The 19,109-nt window shown below is 56.5% G+C and overlaps 1 protein-coding gene across 14 annotated transcripts in view; it reads left to right on the top strand.

The window, feature by feature from the left end:
• The window catches only part of CCDC57 (coiled-coil domain containing 57), a 101,701-nt gene that overhangs the window by 7,704 nt on the left and 74,888 nt on the right, over positions 1 to 19,109 (top strand). For 13 of the 14 annotated variants that reach the window (XR_013355063.1, XR_013355062.1, XR_013355061.1 and 10 more), the window contains exons 3-8: positions 131 to 551; positions 2,692 to 2,800; positions 10,299 to 10,400; positions 11,774 to 11,931; positions 12,046 to 12,120; positions 16,079 to 16,279. Coding sequence is in view for 6 of the 14 variants with exons in the window: in XM_077854688.1 (XP_077710814.1) it covers positions 139 to 551; positions 2,692 to 2,800; positions 10,299 to 10,400; positions 11,774 to 11,931; positions 12,046 to 12,120; positions 16,079 to 16,279 (1,058 nt within the window). In the remaining 8 variants the exon portion in view is untranslated. Of the gene's footprint in view, positions 1 to 130; positions 552 to 2,392; positions 2,486 to 2,691; positions 2,801 to 10,298; positions 10,401 to 11,773; positions 11,932 to 12,045; positions 12,121 to 16,078; positions 16,280 to 19,109 lie in introns of those variants that run through there. The other variant, XM_077854691.1, reaches the window with a different exon arrangement.

The raw sequence follows: 19,109 nt of genomic DNA, 5'->3' as shown, positions 1-19,109 counted from the left end.
TGCTCACTGGCCGAGGGTGTGCTCCATGGTGGTGACAGCAATGCCGGAGATGGGGAGCTGAGGCGGGTGTTGCAGAAGGACAGCTCAAGCGCCTCACCAGGGCCTGCTTCCCACCTTCTCCCCGCTGCAGCTTTCTGGATGCTGCTGCCGCCGTCACCTTCGGAGGCGGCCCTGAGCCAGCTGCTGGCCCGCAAGGAGGAGGAGTGGAGGGCGCTGCAGGCCCACCGCTGCCAGCTGCAGGAGGCCGCTCTGCAGGCCGCGCACAGCCAGCTGCAGGAGGCGCAGGGGGCGCTGCGGTGCCTGCAGGAGGACTTCGCGTACAACCTGCAGGTGCTGGAGGAGCGGGACCTGGAGCTGGAGCGCTACGATGCCGCGTTCGCCGAGGCCCGTGGGCGGGAGGAGGCGCGGCAGGCGGAGCTGAGTGAGCTGAGGGTGCAGGTGGCCCGGCTGAGGCAGGCGCTCGCCGGTGAGGCCCAGAGGCGGGAGGACCTGCAGCAGCAGCTCCAGCTGAAGCTGCAGGAGCACCGGCTGGAGCTGGAGCGCATCCACAGGTGAGGTGCCGCGCCCGCAGCGCAGTCAGCACGGCGGGACGTTGCTTTCCATGCCAGGCACTCTGCGAATTATGAGTCCGCATCATTTCACCAAGACTTGTGAGCCGTGATTGTTTAAATGATGCAAAATAGCTAGTAATTCCCAAGCGCGGGGAGCTCATGTGAGGCAGGTTGACCGTGAACCCAAAGCCCCGGAAGCCGCTCTCATGGCACACGCACCTCTCTCCCTCTTGAGAGAGAGAACACGGGCTTCATTTTAAAAACTTTGCTGTCCTGAGACACCTGGGTGGCTCAGCGGTGGAGCGCCTGCCTTTGGCTCAGGGCCTGATCCTGGGGTCCTGGGATCGAGTCCCATGTTGGGCTCCCCACAGGGAGCCTGCTTTTCCCTCTGCCTGTGTCTCTGCCTCTCTCTGTGTCTCTCAGGAATAAATAAATAAAATCTAAAAAAAAAAAAACCTTTGCTGTCCTTCCCCTGTCAGGGTGTATGTTCGTGATGTCACCTTTACTGTCAGGGTGCATCCCTCTGGTGCGTGTGTGTGCACACAGACGTCAGCGGCAGGCAGCATCCTGCAGGTTCTGTTTGCACTTAAAGTGGGGCCCTGAAGAGTGTGTCATGTTGTCAGTTTGTACTGAGAAGTGCTCGTGGGACAACCCAATAGTAACAGTGTTCTGTACGAAAGGTGGGGAGGTGAGGAGGGAAAGCTGCCCGAGGGCTCTGCTGTGTTCATGGCTGCGGAGGCTTGTGGCAGCTTCCCAGCAACTGGGCAGCTTTTCCCTGGGCCTCCCATCGAGTGCACCATGCCTTTTTTTTTCTTTTTCTTAAAATATTTTATTTATTCATGAGACACAGAGAGAGGGAGGCAGAGGCACAGGCAGAGGAAGAAGCAGGCTCCCTGCGGGGAGCCCGATGTGGGACTCGATCCCAGGACCCTGGGATTACGCCCTGAGCTGAAAGCAGATGCTCCACCGCTGAGCCACCCGCGTGCCCCGCAGCCACATCCCTTTACGAGGCTACCTGGCCTTGTTCTATGCTTGCTGGATGCGTTAGCGCTGTGCTCCTCTGCAGCAGGAGACTCAGTGGCAGGCCAGGTGTCAGGTGGGGAGGACTATGTCAATGGGTGTGGGACCATCGGGACCCCCCGGCCTCCTACCCACCCACTGGCTGGCATCTCCAGTAATAAGGTGTTGGCATAGCTCCCAGGGGCCCGGTGCCGCCCTCCTCAGGGACGCCTGAAAGCTCCACCACGGTCAGTGTCCCCTGGAGCAAGGAAGGCTGCATGTCCTCCGGCGGGGTGACATCCTGACTCTCCCCGGATTCCGTGATGCTCCTGGAGGATCAGCAGCAGCTGCTCTTCACACTGGGACACGTGGGGCCAGTGCGCCCTCCGTGGAAATACTGATTTTATTTCCCACAGCTGTTTTTGAGAGATTTTAAAGTATCGGTGAAGTGTTCCACATCATCCTGTAAAGTGTCTCCTTACCTCATTTCCCCCTCCTTTTTTTTTTTTTTTTTTTGCTAAATTTGAGATATTTTCAGCCGTTTCTTTAAGTACGTGTCCTCTGCTCCCGGGCTGGGGCTCCGTGGCTGGGCATTCGGCCCTGGTGACTGTCCCACAGCTCCGGGGGGTTCCGCTCATGCTCTTGTATTTCTCTCTGTCGTGTGATGGAGCTGTCTCCGTGGCTCTGGTGGTCAAGCTCATGGATTCTTTCTCTGTCCTGTTGTCAGGGTCATCCGGCTGTTGAGCCCACCCCACGGAGTCTTGTTTGGTTGTCATATTTCCTAGTCCTCAATTTCTGTTTGATTCTTTTTCTTTGCCGAGAGTTTCTAATTTTTTATTTAGGAAAGCTCTGAATGGCTTGCTGAAGCGTTTTGGATAACGGCTGCCTTAAAAACCCTCGTAGGGAATCTCCACGTCTGTGTCCTGTCGCTATAGGTGTGTGCTGATTGCCTTTTCCTGTTCGGGGTGTAACTTCCCAACCCAGGGCTTCCGCTTGTGTCCTGGACACTTTGGGAGTCACGTGGTGTGACTGTGGTGCCACTTGAGGCTCCCGCTGAAGCCACCGTCGGGAGGGCCCTGCAAATGGGTCCCCTCGGGGAGCATTCAGTGTGAATTTTCTTAATACTGTGATGTTCACACAGTGACAAGAACAGCGAGATGGATCAGCAGCGGGAACAGTACGAAAACCTGAAGTGGCAGCTGCAGAGGAAGCTGGAGGAGCTCGAGGGCGAACTTGCTCTGCAGAGGCAGGTAAGCACGCGGGTCTGGCCTCTGCTCGGTGTCTGCGCCGCTCGCCCGCGCTCACGCCGTGCCGGTGAGGAGAAGACGGCCTTCTGTGGACTGTGTGTACCGTGGGGTCAAAGTTGAATGAGTGGAGCAGGTTCCATCCTGGGGTGGCCTGGACGGGGCAGAGGGCGTCCGCACCTCGTCTGCCGTGCTCTCGCTCCTCAGAAAACGGTCAATGTTTTCTTCTTCATTTCTTTTAGAAAAAAGTATCACAAAGTCAAAATTTGTGTTGCTTACTGTAGGAAAGAGCTGGGAACTCAAATTGTGAAAACTGTATTTCTGTCAAGAAAACCATAGGTCAAAAAAAAAAAAAAGAAAGAAAAAAGAAAACCATAGGTCGGGGATCCCTGGGTGGCGCAGCGGTTTAGCGCCTGCCTTTGGCCCAGGGCGCGATCCTGGGGTCCCGGGATCGAGTCCCGCGTCGGGCTCCCGGCATGGAGCCTGCTTCTCCCTCTGTATCTCTGCCTCTCTCTCTGTCTCTCTCTCTCTCTCTCTATATATATATCTATCATAAATAAGTAAAAATAAATTTAAAAAAAAGAAATTTGTTTAAAAAGAAAACATAGGTCATCCTATGTTTTTTGTTTTTTGTTTTTTGTTTTTTTTTAAGATTTTATTTATTTGAGAGAGAGAGCGAGCAAGCGAAAGAGCACGAGCAGGGGGAGGGCCGGGGGCAAAGCTGACACCCCGATGAGCAGGGAGCCTGACACGGGCTCAACCCCAGGACCCTGGGATCATGACCTGAGCTGAAGGCAGACACTTCACCCACTGAGCCCCCAGGAGTCCCGAGATCATCCTGTTTCAGGATAGATGTGTCAGCCGACAGGTGGCACTTAAACCTGTCACCAAATTTCCCCTCATGATGCTGATACTCAGCTGCGCTCCTGACAGAATGAGGTGTGCTGGGGTTTGGGTGAGGACACTGTTCACACTTGTGGCCCGAGTCCGTGTCCCCGGAGACCCATGAGTGCGGGTGCTGGGGGGTCCTTCGACCGTGGGCTGAGCTGGGTCATCGGAGCCATAGCAGCCTTTGTGGGGTCTGCCTCCGTGAAGCTCCTTGCACATGTGTGACCTCATCTCACAGCAGAGACGCAGTGTTCATATGAATTTCACAGATGGAACTTAAAGTCACCTGCCTCCGATCCCCTTAATAAATGGCAGAGACAGAATTTGAGTCCAGTGTGTAAACTCTTAGCCACTGTCACCCTGCCCTGGGATTGCGGTGGTCGGCAGCAAGAACTCCCGTCCCCCTCAAGGTCCTTCCGGCTCGACTAAGTCAGATCAGCATGAGACAGAGGCACAGGCGAAAACCACATTCAACAGGTGTATACTTGGGGGTGCTGCACCGACACGGAAGTTGCAGTCAGGCACAGTGAGGTCTGAGCCGTGGAGAAGGGGATGGGCGTCTGGGACTTCAGGTGAGAGCGCGCTCCTCCCGCGGTGAGAAGAGCTGATGTTTGCCCTGCCAGGGGCGCCCATGTGACTCCTGATCTCAGGGTCATGAGCTGGAGCCCAACATTGGACGCAGACGTTATTTAAAGAAATGTGCATGTGTATTGAAGATGTCTGGGAAAAAAGATGTTTGCCCTTCCACACAGATCGGTCACTCAGATAAACTTGATCTCTGCTAATGACCCTTATTCTGGGAAAGACGCCCAATTTAGCTGCTTCTGTGTGGTTGAGAGAGGAACAGAAGTTTCTCTTGAGGCTGCAGGGTCTCAAGTGCCTCCAGCTCAAAACACTCCACATACCGAAGTGTGCGTTCGGGGATGTCTGAGCCCCTTCACACTGTCCTCATCCTCGTTCTAGACGGCTGCTCACGCTAGCTGAGAAGGAGCCGGATCTGAAGTCCGCTTGAGCCGTGTCTTCTTGCTGCCCGTTCTCACAGCCGTTGGCTCAGGCTCGTTCCCTGCGTCTTGGTGCGTGCAGCGCGCTGGCCGTGCCGGCTCCGTCCAGGCACTGGGGCAGCAGGGGGTGGACCCATGCTGCTGGTGGGCTGGCCCGACCGCTGGCCCGTGGTCCCGAGGCACCGTGTCGGCCCCCGAGACACGGCAGGGTGTCCTGTGGCCACGGAGGCGGCGGCCAAGGCCCTGCTCGCAGCCAGGCTTACTGCCTCAGCGCGTGGCGCCCTTTCCCTCCCCTCCGGAAGCTTCACACTCATTCTCCGTGATGCCGGCGTGGCTTGGGGCGCCCGTACAGCTCCTCAGACCTCCTGCAGGGACCTCAGAGCTTCGTCCGTCATGGTCATGGGCGGGTTTGGCTTCTGGAAACAGCTCAAGGCCTGAGCGGCAGGGTGGAGGCAACTGTTGTGACTCACCTGGGAGTCATGAGGTTTCCTCAGCAGCAGGTCGCTCCCGCAGGCAGGCTGTCCTGACGCTCGGGGGCAATGGTGACCCGGAGACCTGCGGGACTTCCCGGCCTGTCCCCACTCAGCCGCTGCTGTGACTCAGGCTGGTTCCAGCTTTGAGCTCCTGCGTCAGCCGGCCACAGGGGACGCTGGTTTCCAGAGCAGCCCTCGCTCTGGAAGGAAGGAAGCTTGATGTTGAAACTCCCCAGCATTGTCGTCCCCCCGAGGTGGCTGCTGGGACCGTGGGCGGCATCTGTCCAGCGTGGTTCTCAGGATGTGGCGTACGTGGGCTCAGCCCCGCTCTGCTGCCCACAGCTTGCTGTTTCGGTGGTTGGACTGGCTCTTAGGTGATCCCCTTCGGGCGGGTTTCCTGCCTCTTGTTCTGAAGGTCTTTGTGTCCGTTATTGACCTGTCAGAGGTAGAATGGATTCAATAGTGGTAATGATTTTTCTCTTGAAAAATGAGGTCTGAGATGATGGGAACTGAGTTGGTCTGTTTGACTCCTGCTGTACCTGCAAGTAGTTGGCTCTGGGTCAAGGGAAGCCGCCTTCTGTGTTGGCGAGCGTCGCGGGAGTAGAAGAGGAACGATTGATTGATGTAGTCATTCGTTTAACAAATACCGTTGGCACGTGAGTCACGTGCTCGGCGTCCCCCCACTCCTGGAGTTAGGACATGAGCACCTGGACCTGCCTGCTCTGGGAGCGAGCTGGCCCTCGTGGGTCGGAGTGGACCCCCTAACAGTGCAGCCTCTAGTGGGATATCCCAAGGGTGTCACCTGCACGACCAGTAAGGCACAGTGGTCAGGAAGAGGACCCATGAGCTGAAGCCTGTGGGTGGTGAGGGATGTGGAGGGAGGGGTGCTACCTGCATGTGTAGGGGGCCCGGGGCAGGCGTCCCAGGTCAGTGGTGTGGAGGTGTAGGTGGCCACGTCGGGCTCACGGGCAGCAGCCCGGGTATAGCAGCAGTGCTGTCAGGCCGCGTGGGAGGGGGCTCCTGGGCTTCCAGGCACACGTGTTGGGTGAGAGGGGACTTTGCACATTGGAGGTCAGGTGGGGGTCACAGGGTACAGAGCTGGGAGCCCCAAGGGAGTGTAGACAGAGGAGCCTTGGGCAGAGCCTTCAACGGGAGGGTGGGAGGCGAGGGCCAGTCAGAGGACCAGAGGAGGGTGGGCGCCCTGGAGCCGGAGAGCAGGAGGGTGGAGGTGGGCGTGAGTGCGAGTCGGGCTGAAGCGCTCCTGGTTCCTGGGCCTCCCTCTCAGGCCAGCGCTGCCCTGCTGGCCCTGTGCATCCGCAAGATGCCCTGCACCCGGGGCCCGCAGAGCTTTGAGCAGAAGCCAAACGCTTCGCAGTTTTGTGATAGAAAAGAATCCCACTGATTCTCCTATTCTGGACCCAATAAGGGGTATTCCTGTGACCACTTATGCTTCGTTTTGCTTTTCAAAGGATGAAAAAAGTAAAACGTAAGCTCTTTTTTTCTTTTTTTTTAAAGATTTATTTATAAAAAAAATAAAAAATAAAAATAAAATAAAGATTTATTTATTTATTCATGAGAGACACACACACACACAGAGAGAGAGAGGCAGAGACCCAGGCAGAGTAAGAAGCAGGCTCCATGCGGGGAGCCCGACGTGGGACTCGATCCCAGGTCCCCAGGATCACACCCCGGGCTGAAGGCAGGCGCTCACCTGCTGAGCCACCCGGTGCCCAAACATATGCTTTCGGCCGTACTTCTGTGAGTGTCTGAGGCCCCCGCTCGACCTTCAGAGACGCGGGGATCCAGCTGCGTGTATCCCGGGAGATGCATGGCTCCCACCTGCCTCCCTGGGAGAGGCCGGATGTGGCCACATTGTCGCCGGCAGTCAGGCTGCGTTCAGCCTCCCCTCTGAGCTTCCCGGGTAGCAGAGTCTGCGGAGCCCCGTCGCCTCATCAGCCACGCGCCGGCTCTGCCGTGCTGTCCGCACGCTGTGCTGAGGGGCCTGCCCGCCGGCTCCTTTGCGGGGACGGCCTTCACGTGCTGCAGGTCACCTGTCCCCTGCTCTAGGTGTTGGGGCTGGGGCAGGTCACCCTGACACCGTGGGGCGGGACAGACCAAGTCAGAGCCTGACTCCTGTTTCCCCTGAGGCCTCTCTGCCCCAACCCCTGTCAGTTCCTCACACGTGAGCCCATCTGAGGAGCCAGCACGCCCGCGCCTCAGTCCACGCGGCAGGTGGGCTGTGCGGGCCCATCGCTTCTCACGGGGAGCGGGACACTAGGGCCCGGCCGCAGTGAGGGCCGGGTGTGGCGGGCGGGACAGGGGCTCGGGGGCGTGCTGGGGCCGGGCCTGGCCTGGCGTCAGGTGGAGAGCTTGCGTGCACACAGTGCCCAGCAGGCAGGGGCTCCCTAAGCAGCACTACTCGCCCCCGGGCAGAAGGGCGTGCCGGCGCGGGCTGTGGGGCCTGCCGCACAGAGCGACGTGGGGGCCCGCCCGCCACATGCGCCGTCAGCTCCCAGGTGCCCGCGGTCTGCACCATGACCCCTTCGGACACTCGCACACGCGTAACTGCCAGGACAGAAGCCGGTGTCACGTGAAGTCCCAGCAGCTGTGACGGGCGACGCCTGTCATTGCGAGAGTCCCACGACATGCTGTGGCGGTGCCTATTCCTTCTCTGGCTGCTGCGTGCCCCGGTGGCTGTGGCAGTCGCCTTGCCACTCACCGGGGCAGGGCCGTTTTAGGCTTCTGGGTCGTTTCGGTTCCAGGCCATTACAGGTGACGTTGCCGAGAGCCTTCTCGGCAGGCCTCCGTGTATTTGGGTAAATCACTTGGGAGCAGAGTTTCTGGCTTGTGCACTAGGGCACATTTAACTTTGTGGGACGCCGTCAGACTGTTTTCCAAGACACTTGTACTGTTACGTTCCTGGCCGCGCCGCAGGTTCTCGCGGCTCCACGTCCTTGTCAGGCCGAGCATCACTGTCTCTCCCATTTCAGCTGTTCTCCGGGGCGCGTCGTGCTGTCTCCTTGTGCTTTTACTTTCCTAGCCCGACGGTCAGCGTGGAAGCATCCTTTCAGGTGTTCCTCGGCCAGCGATACACCTTTATTGTGAAGTGTCTGTTTACCTTTGCTGCTCCTCTTAGAAGGTGGATTATTTGTCTTCTTGTCGTTGATACGTGAGAGTTCCTTAGGTATCCCAGAAACAAGGCCTCGGGTACGTGAGCTACAAGCATCCTCTCCATCTTGGGCTCGGCCTTTTCCTTCCCCAATAGCAGCAGGTGATTGAACTTTGGTGACGTTCTGGTGAGCTTTTTATTGCCTCATTCCTGAATAGGTGCATCCAACTGAGGCAGGATGGTGGGACGTTGAGACTTGCCAACAGCATGGGAAGGAAGCCAAGAGTAGCAGGGAAAGTGGCCCTGAGAGAAGAAATGGTTCCTGGGCCAGTGACCCTGAAGGCCCCACTGTGGGGTGAGGCTGCCGGGCGGTCGGCAGACGTGCCCATGCCAGCATCTGGTTGGCCCTGCCGGTCTAGCTGCAGACGAGCCGGCGATGCTGTGACCCCCTGCCCTCTCCACATGTGAGAACTTGAGCCTGCCTGGAGTGGGGTGGGGGCAGGGCCAGCCTCACCTCATGTCATGTCTTAGTTTCCGGGCTCTTGGGGTCTCCCTGTGATTAGCGCCACCAGAGATAACCCAGGAACCGAGTGCTAGGAGGAGGGACCATTCACAAAACAAGAAAGAATTGGGACTGTTAACAATATATTTAAAGAGATAAATTCAGATTGAAGAGAAAAAAGAAAATCTGGGGAGAAGTTTAAGAGACATGTAGGATCAGCTGAGATGTTCGATGTAGCCATCACTTCCAGAGACAGGGTGGAAAACAAGAAGGGGCAGACCGGCAGGGAACGAGCACGGTCACTTCCTGGGGTGGGGATTTCGAACAAACGGCCTGCAAGGCCTGAGCAAGGAGCCGAAGTGTTTCAGAGGCACTTGGAAAACCTAGAGAGTGGAGAACGGACACGGCGGCGCCGCTGCTCAGCGGTGTGGGCGCAGGGCCCTCGCGTCCGCACACACAGGTGGAGGGGCCTGCCCATCTGGGCTCAGCGGGGTCTCCCGGAAGTTACTGGAGCACGCTCTAGCCTGGCCAGGGCCAGGGGCTCGGCTTTAGCCACCTCCATTCCCTTCTGAGTTCAGGATGGGGGAGCCAGGAGATGGGAGCTGGACTGGCTGCCGGGAGAATGGGGGCCCAAGCTGAGCAGGCGTCCCGACGTCCCCAAGATCGGTGGCCCCAGCACAGGGCCGAGCTGGTGGCCTCACATCCCAGAGTGCTCCGCAGGAGCCAGTGGGTCCGGGCCAGCCAGAGCTTCCAACCCCAGGGGGAGGCCGTGGGGGGTGTGGCAGGCAGCAGAGGCTCTCCCCAGAGGAGGGGGCGCGGGAGCCCCGGGACACGCGGGGAGTGTGAGGAGCAGCCGGGGAGACAGTTGAGCAGTAGCCCCGGAGAAGCCAGGCCGGAGTGTGGAGGCTGAGGCCTCCGGGAGCCATGGCCCAGGACAGGGGTCCCACTGCCCAGGTGGACGCCGTGGAGGAGCTTGGGGGACCGAGGTGGAGGGGCTGGGGGTGAGCCGCTCCAGGAGAAACAGCAGGCTGTTGGTTGGTGAGCTTTTATCGTCACAATAACCTATGGAATTTCTGGAGTCAGCCTGGGGGGTGAAGCTCAGAAGACTGCCTGCTTGCAGAGCCGGGGCCCAGAGCCGTGGGATGGGGCTGGCCTCCAGGGCCCGTCCCCGCAAGGACACAGGCAGGGCGCCGTGGCATGTGCATGGCGTGGGGAGACCCAGCCCAAACTATTGAAAGCTGTTGCGGTGCTGCCCCCTCACCGCGGCCTCCGTCCCAAGCCCCCAGTAGTGCACAGGCCCCGTGGGCGCCCGCAGGACCCAGTGGCACCACCGGCAAGGACACAGATCGCGTCTGTGGGGGCACCCGGATGCCGCGAGAGCCCCCCAGGTTTACGTAGACAGCATAGACCACGTCCCCAGGGTGAGTGTGGCGCCTCCGCCACCAAGGACCTGTGTGCCCGCTGGCCTCCGGCCCGCCCGCCCGGCGGTGGCAGCGTCCGCCTCCTCTCACCGAGAGCCCTCTTGTTTCAGGAGCTGCAGCTGGAATTCGAGTCTGAAATGCAGAAGAGGGAGCACGGGTTCCGCCTGCAGGCTGACGGCATGAGCAACGCGGTGCTGACTCAGGAGCTCAAGGTGGGTGGGGGCTACTCCCTTCCCTGCGGACATGTCCTGGGGGGAGGGCCGGGTTCACGCAGAGGCCTCCCTTGTGGCACCAGGGTCAGGGGTGACATGCCTGAGGAGCGCCTGCCACCGTGACCACTACGTGGCTCCTCGCACGAGTGACGGAGGAGGGCTGGTGTCCCCGCTGTGCTTGACCCGGCCTTGGGGAAGGGCCCCCACCCGGGATAACCTCCACCCAGCCCTGGCCAAGGCCTGTGTCCTCTGTGAGCACTTGGAACGGCCTCTGGGGAGGTGCTGCTCGACCGCCATTTCCAGCAGAAGAGGCCAGGCCAGGTGGTCAGGGCCATGTGCGGCTGTGCGCCAGCCACGGTGCTCGCCACCCCTCATGGCTTCTCTAGTGCACTAGCCCCATGCTGCCAGGGCACATGCGAAGGGCGCTCATGCCTGACCTTTAGCCTGGAGATGGGTGGGGAGGGTGGGGGTGGCCTTGAGGGAGCCCGAGGTTGAGCAGGGGAGGAGGAAGCAGGGGCGGACACCTGGCCGGGGCCCTGCTGCCCCAGTGGCTTGCACCTGCACGGGCGTCCAGCAGATGTCAGTAGGGAGTGCCGCGCTCACAGTCGGGGTGGGGGGCCCTCCCGCAGGCCGCCAGCCTTCCTGCAGCGCCACAGTCCAAGGGCAGCACAAGGCCAGCCCGAGGCCCCAAGATCCCGGGCCATTGTCGTGGTCAGCGTGCTGGGTGGGCAGCTCGCAGCCCAACCTCACCTCTGCAGGGCACCGCTTGTCGTGGAGCGCCAGCCTGTGTCCTGCCAGGCCCCCGCCTGGCCCCTCTGCACAGGCACCCCTGACCACACTCCCCCTGCCAGCCAGGGGCCAGGCCCAGGCTGCCCCACGGCGACCCTCAGGAGGCCACTCGAGGACTTCTGAGAGCCGAGGGGAGAGGGCAGCTGGGTCGTGCAGGGCCGTGCCCTGAGCTCACAGCCGGGTGGGCACTGCTGTGAGGGTGGGGCTGGGGACACGCAGGGCATGGGCGCTGGTCCACCCCCTTCTGCGTGCCAGGCGGCTACAAACCCCCAAGAGCCTTCTCCCTGGAGGGCTCCACGCAGACGTCAGGGCCGCAGTTCACATTCGAGGAGACTGAGGCCGTGGTCTTACACGCCCCACCTGCTTGTGCGATTCCAGTACCTGAGCAGTAGTCACAGAGCAGCCGGGACTGTGTGTTGCCGCGATAGGCTCATGCACGCGGCCCCGTCGTGGGTGCAGCCGGGGAGCCGTGGTGGTCAGGTGGGGACTTGAGGACGCCCTCACGGTGTGCTGCTCTCGAGTTGTTTTCTTCTCTCCGTTCAGCCCCAGTGCTGTCCTCATTTTGAGTTCTTTATCTCTGGAAGGTGAAACTGCTGAACAAGGAGCTCGGGGCCTTGAAGGAAGCTGCCGCCCAGGCCGCAGAGTCGCTGCGGGGTGCTGAGGCCGCCAACGCGGGGCTGGAGGAGCAGCTGCAGCACAGCCACCAGGAGCTCAGGGACCTGGCTGCCTCCAAGGACGCCCGGTGCGCAGCCACACTGCCGCCTCGGGGCTGGGGGCTTCCGCCTGGCCCGGCTTGCTCCAGGCCGGCTGGCTGTGGGCCCGTCTGCTTTTTCTGCTAATGTTTCCTCCTTTTCAGGATAAAGGACTTGGAGGGCAAACTTAACTCTGTGCAGCTCTCCAGGAAGAAGGAAGAAGAGGTCTTCAGGAGGAAGTGAGTGTTCCCGGCTCGTGGCCTCGCGGCCCCGGGGTGAGGTCCAGGCAGAGATGCCCCCCGACCTGCGGCCATCCGGCCTTTCAACTCACGGCTTTGGGTCTCCTTCCATGATCTGTTCAGGATTCTCAGTGGTAGTGAGGCTTTTTAGTGTGTTAAAACTTTTTCAAAAAATACATATACATTCTTAAGGTTTTAAGTCACCTGTACACCCAGTGTGGGGCTTGAACTCACAACCCCAAGATCAAGAGTCATGTGCTCCACCGACTAAGCCAGCCAGGTACCCCAGTGTCTTAAAGCTTTTGAGCTTAAAAGTCTGGTTAACCAGGGGCTCCTGGGTGGCTCAGTTGGTGAAGTGTCTGACTCTTGATTTCCACTCAGGTCATGATCTTGGGGTCATGGGGTTGACCCCGTATCTGGCTGGCCCTGGAAAAGCAATGTTCCTCTTCATGTCCTCTTCTAGAGCCTTCTTCTTTTTTTTTAGTTTATTTAAGTGATGTTTCCGTCCTGTGGGGCTCCAACTCACAACCCCGAAGTCAAGAGCCACACACTCCCCTGACAGCCATCCAGGTGCCCTAAAAGTGTTTTTATTTGTAAACTGAAATCGTTGAAAATGAATATGATTTTTTAGCATATTATAAATATTGGCATTAAGAAGTAAAACTGTCAGGGGCACCTGGCTGGCTCAGTCAGTAGAACACATGACTCTTGGTCTTGGGGTTATGAGTTCAAGCCCCACACTGAGTGTAGAGATTACCTAAATTTTTTTAAGAAAAAAAGAAAAAAAAGAAGTAAAACCATTCAGTCCCCCCCCCTTTTTTTTAAATATAAGATTTATTTATTGAGTGCCTGGGTGATTCAGATGGTTAAATGTCTGCCTTTAGCTGCAGTCATAAATAAAAAAGAATTATTTATTTGAGACAGAGAAAGAGAGCACAAGTAGGAGCGAGAGGTAGAGGGAGAAGGAGAAGCAGACTCCCCTGAGCAGGGAGCTTGATGGATGTGGGCTCGATCCCAGGACCCTGAGATCATGACCTGAGCCAAATATCAAGAGTCTGACCGGGATGGCTAATGAAATGAGTAGTTATTTCTGACTTGCATTGCCACCTGGTGCCCTGCAGTCACTCTAAACACCCCTTGCCATTGACTTAAAAGCATAGGAACCAGCCCTTCCTGAGCTGCCAGAAATATCACATCTTCCCTTTTTCTCCTGCCTACCCTCCGATTTCTATCTGACTTTCTCAAGGACTTAATATTTGAATATAACATATTTTTAAAGATTTTATTTATCCATTTGAGAGGGAGAGAGAGAGAGAGAGAGAGCGAGCACAAGTAGGGATGAGGGCCAGAGGAAGAGGGAGAAACAGACCCCGCACTGAGCAGGGAGCCCGACATGGGGCTCGACCCCAGGACCCCGGGATCATGACCTGAGCTGAAGGCAGTTACTTCCCCGACTGAGCCACTCAGGTGCTCCTATAATGTGTTTTTTTTTTTTTTTTTTTTGCTTCATAAATTTGGAATCAGTCTCCTCTAACAACGATACATATATTTATATGAACTAAAAACAATGAAATTTGCTGGGGTCACAAAGCTGTACATGTTCTAAAACGTTTCTAAACGAAGGAATTCTGATAATTATTTGTATACTTTACAAAACGACATAATATATTGTAAAATTCAATAACTAAATAAACTCAGTCCCTTTAGGAATGCCCCCTGACTGAGGTGAGCGGCTGCGTGGGGGTGGCCACCGGCTTCTCCGGCAGCATCTCCAGACTTTGAACGCCTTCCAGTTATGACCAGGGCCACCTGCTGGTCTCACCTCCAGGATGTCTTTGTGTCCCGTGTCTGCTGGTGACGCAGCAGCTCCTCCAGCTCTGGGGGTCAGAGGGCTGCAGTGCCTGGCTCGTCACAGGGTCTGCACACGGTCAGCAGGGTGGTTCATGTTCTCAGGTTCCAGAAGCGAGGATAAGATGCTTTTCTAAGACCTAATCCGTGACTGTTACACGCTGGGTGCCCTTGTACTTAGTGACAGCTTGGGAAGCCCCTCATCCTGAGACGCTGGGAAAACTGGGGAATTGTGACGCGGAGAGCATGTTCATCAGCATGATGTGTATACAGCAAGATGCTTTACCATTTCTCCCTAAAACCTCAGGCTTGCAGATTTAGTTTCCATTTAGGGAACGTGTCCACAAGACCACCAAAGCCGCATCCTTCCTGAAACCACTAGCTTGGTCAGGTTGCTTGCTCTGCGAGAAAGTCTCACTTTGTTTTGTTTTTGTTTTTTTAAAGATTTTTATTTATTTATCCATGAGAGACACTGGTAGAGGGAGAAGCAGGCTCCCTGCAGGGAGCCCGATGTGGGACTCAATCTCGGGACCACGCCCTGGGCTGAAGGCAGATGCTCACCTGCTGAGCCACCTGGGCTGCCCTCACTTTGTTTTTCACTCCTGGTGAATTTGTGTATATTTGGAGGAGTATCCTCAAGACGCTGAGAATTACAGAACTCGCCTCGTACAATGCACTAAAGCAGTCTCGGTTAGGACAATTTAGTGCTAATACGCTTGACACATTTTAAAACACATTAGAGCAAGTTCTCAGAGCATGTGCAGATGCTTCGCTCAGGTCACACTGGGTGACGCTGTGGTGTCACCAGTGGCAGAAATGGAGCCAAGGTGACAGCAGGCGGGCCTCCCACCCTGCAGTCTGGTGTTTGCCTTTCGAGAGTAACTAAACGACAATCATGCAATGCAGCTCAGAATTAACTCACGTCCCTCGTTGTCACGATCAGACTTTTCCTGGTTTGATGGAGGAGAAAGGCTTATGCTGCCAGACACTGGAAAGCACAGCAAGTAGCACATGGTTTTTTGTTTTGTGTGTGTGTGTGTGTGTGTTTTTTTTTTTTTTGCTAATGGAAGGTAGTAAATATTGAACAGGTTGTAAGATAAATAAGATGAGGCTTAATTGCAATTAGAATGGAAAGTACTCTAATGTGTCTTGCTTGGATAAGGCTTCACCATCTCACTGAAAATGCTGATGGATCTAAAAGAAACCACGCAAGGCCTTCTGGAGAACTCCGTCGGTTCAGCGTCCCACATGATTTCTGTTGAGGTCATGATCTCAGGGTTGTGAGTTCAAGCCCCACATCAGGCTGTGTTAGTGTGAAGCCTAAATAACATACTTTCTCTCCCTCCCTCTACCCCCCCACCCCGGTCTCTCTCAAAAAATAATAAATAAATGAAATTGTGTACAATTATGTATATATATATTTTAAAGATTTTATTTACTTATTCATGAGACACACAGAGAGAGGCAGAGATACAGGCAGAGGGAGAAGCAGGCTCCCTGTGGGGAGCCTGATGCGGGACTCGATCCCAGGACCCCAGGGTCACACCCTGAGCCAAAGTCAGATGCTCTACCGCTGAGCCACCCAGGTGTCCCAAATTTTATTTTTTAGTGTATTTAACTTTTTATTGAAACCAACTAGAGTAAAAGCATAAAAAGTCCTGAGCATTGCCCATCAGCTGTCCACACGACACCTGCCAGGTTGGTGCTCTGTCAAGATGAGCATCTGTCCTGGCCATGGACATCTCATAGCCTTGGCATTTCCTGCAAAGACAGAAGCACGGCTGGCGTCCCACGGCCCCAAGTCACAGGGGAGCCCCAGGTTCCGGGGGATGCTGCTGGGCTGCAGAGGCAGCACATTGCCTGTGCCCTGCTCTTGGGGGCTGGTCGGAAAGCCGGCAGGGTGGCGGCAGGATGGCTCTACTAGAGCTCCTGTTGTGGATGTTGTCTTCTGGGGGGTGTTGAGCTCCGGAGTCATACAAGGACCTGACATCTGAGCTGTTGAGCCAGTGTCTCCCTGAGGAGTGTGAGCAGGTGGGTGTGCTGCGGCTGAGGTCAGAGGTGCGGGACCCGGGATGGGGGTGTGTACACTGCCCTGCCCCACCTGTTGCAGGCACGAGGAGCTCGACCACCTGGCCCGGGAGAGGGACGTGGCACTGGCGGCTGTGAAGGAGGCCCACGCGGAGCAGCTGCGGGCGCTGGAGGCCCGGGCCCTGGAGCTGCAGGCCCGCTGCGAGACCCTGGAGCTGCAGCTCCGCAGGGCAGAGTGGAGGCGGGCCGACGCCCTGAAGGAGAAGGATGCCGCCGTGGACCAGTGAGTGCGGGTGGGCATCTCGGCAGCCCTCTGGTCGTCTTCCCTAGTGCTTTGTCTCCTCTGTTATCCACAGGAGTGTGTGTGTGTGTGCGTATGTGTGAGTGTATGCGATTATTTGTGGGAAAATATACGTAGTGTATAACTTCCACATTAACCATGTAAAGCGCACAGTTTGCTGGCGTTAAGTACATTCGTGTTGTTGTGCAGCCACCAGACTGACTTCCCATCCCCCCCAACCTCCCAGAAGCCTGTCTGGGCTCGGTGTCTGTGACACGGCTGACCTCAGGTCGCTCTTGTGAGTGGAATCCTCCCGTGTCTGTCACCATAATGCCTTGCAGGCCCACCCATGTTGCCGGTGACAGGATGTCCTTCCTTTCTGCGGCTGAGTAGGGCTCTGAGGTGTGGATGGACCACGTTCTCTTTCCCCATTCATCTGTCCGTGGACACTTGGGTCGTGTCCACCTTTTGGCTGCTGTGGACATAAGTGTGCAAATATCTATTCAGGTGTCTCTAAAATTTCAGGGGGGATCTATCCAGAAGGGGAATTGGTGGATCCGATGGTTTGATCATTTGAGGAGCTGCCAGACTGGTTTGCAAGCAGATGCTCCATTAACTGCTTTCTTACTAAACCCAGTTTTCTTTCCAACGTGTAGACCAGGCTGCTGTGCATAGCGTCCAGGCCGACACACATGCATGTAGGACCACTGGAAATGGACTTGGAGTTGGACTCCAGGCTCCTGGCTGCCAGTGGGGAGGTGATCCTTGGAGAAGCTGTGTTTACTAAAAATGATTAAGATGGTCAACACGGTCATTGGCTCGTGTTCACCTTACTTAGCACTTACTGTATGTTTGGGACATGTGCCCGGCTCCAAGAGGGTGCTCTGCCAAATTATACTGCCGTCAGGGGGACGATGGCTCTTACTGTGCAGCACCAGGAAGTTAAAGCTTATTCAAGAAGATTTCCTTAGATTGAACAAACAGCCTTGTTTGATCTGTTCGATGCAAGCCACAGTAGTTAGAGAAGCAGAAGTGACAGTCTAACGGGCGTGTGTGTTCCCGTCATACCCTGAGCTCCGGGCTTCGCGTGGGCCCTTCTCTGGGCTGCTGTTGGGAATCTACGAAGTTCCTTGTGTAGCAGCCCCAGGCCGGCCTCCTTCCACCTGCGCTCACCATCACAGCCCGTGTCTTCTCATACTAAGACACGCGCTGTGTGAAAGCCAGCAACAGGGCAGCCCGGGTGGCTCAGCGGTATAGCGCCCCCTGCACCCCAGAGCGTGATCCTGGAGACCCGGGATCGAGTCCCATATCGGGCTCCCTGCATGGAGCCTGCTTCTCCCTCTGCCTGCGTCTCTGCCTCTCTCTTTCTCTGTGTCTCTCATGAATAAATAAAAATAAATAACATCTTTTTTAAAAAAAAGAAAAGAAAACCAGCAACAAAAACAGCCCAGATTTTGAGGTATTTCTTTGGGCATATTTGTGATGATTTACCTGAGAGCATCGGGTCGTGAACGCCACAGTAGAGAGGCCGTGGCCCCACGAGGTGTTGCGGGAACCCGACCGTGTCACATACCACAGATCACGACCAGCCACACAGGCCACTTCCAGTGCCCACAGTTAAGGCACAAAAAGACAGAAGGGAAATTAATCATGTTGCATGTCATTAACAGGTAATCCATATAAAAACTAAATGATATTTTGCCTAAAAGAATTACTACAGGAGGTATTTTACTACGGGAGGTATTTTACATTTTCGGGGTGCTAAATTTTGAAGCTACCTCTCAATTCAGACCAGCCACATGCTCAGAAGCCGTGTGTGGCCCGCGGCCCCGTGGTCAGCAGCACACCCGATTCTCAGGGGGAGCACCCTGCTCTCCAGAGCTCTGACCGTACTGGGCTGGGTTGGTCCGAGCAAATTCGAGCAGGAGCTAGAGTGTACTTGGGAGCACAAGCAGAGCCCTGCGGGAGGCAGATGGCTTGGTCGGTGTCTTTGGAAACTGAGAAGACCTACAAATGCAGCTCCTGAGTTCCAGCAGCTTCTCCCATTCTCTGGTGGGGGAGGGAGCTGCCACACTTGGGGTTCATAGGAGCAGAGTTGGGGAGTGCAGCAGGAAGTCCAAGCAGAAGTGCCCTGATGCTATCTGAGGCCTGGGCAGGTGACCTCTAGGGCTGCAGCTGCTCTTTCCTATCTGGAAAGTCAGGAAAAGCCTCAGTGATGGGTTACCTCCACCCCGAGGTCCTCTGCCCCTTAGAATTGCTAACAAATGGGTGATGAATCCAGAACGGGGTCCGGGTGTTTGTGTCCAGCCAACCTCTTCGTGACGTGTGGTTGGGAACGCAGCCTGAGGAGAGCCCTCACCCCCCATCGTGTCAGACACTTGGTGGTGCTGCGGTGCAGCCAGTGGAGGCCCAGACCTGTGGGGACGTGGCTCCAGGGTCACATGTGTCAGTCACATGTGCCATGTCGGTCACATGTGCCACCCTGGCAACGGTCCCTGCCTGCACTTTGTCACCCTGGCCGCCCTGTGGTCCCGGAGCGGGCCCACACTCCTGTCACCTGCACAGTGTCGTACCTGGGTGTGCTCTGAGGTTCCCTACCCCGTGCAGCCCTCTGTGATTCAGAACAGGCCATGTTATTTTAGGTAAGGGTCAGGGTGAGTTTGCACGAATTGTACTAAAAATAATTTGTTGAAAGCATATGAAGAAAAATGGTCTTTTTCCTGTGGCTAAAAATAATGCTGGGAACTCTGTTTTGACAGACTCTCTCCTCTGAGAACGTCTGTGACCCCACATTTACGACGTGCTGCTTCCAGACAGGTCGGCAGCTGGGCCC

This window comes from Canis aureus, chromosome 16 (assembly GCF_053574225.1).
Source record: "Canis aureus isolate CA01 chromosome 16, VMU_Caureus_v.1.0, whole genome shotgun sequence".
Lineage (NCBI taxonomy): Eukaryota > Metazoa > Chordata > Mammalia > Carnivora > Canidae > Canis > Canis aureus.
The sequence above is the reverse complement of the archived record's forward strand: the minus strand, read 5'-3'. Positions and strand labels throughout refer to the sequence as shown.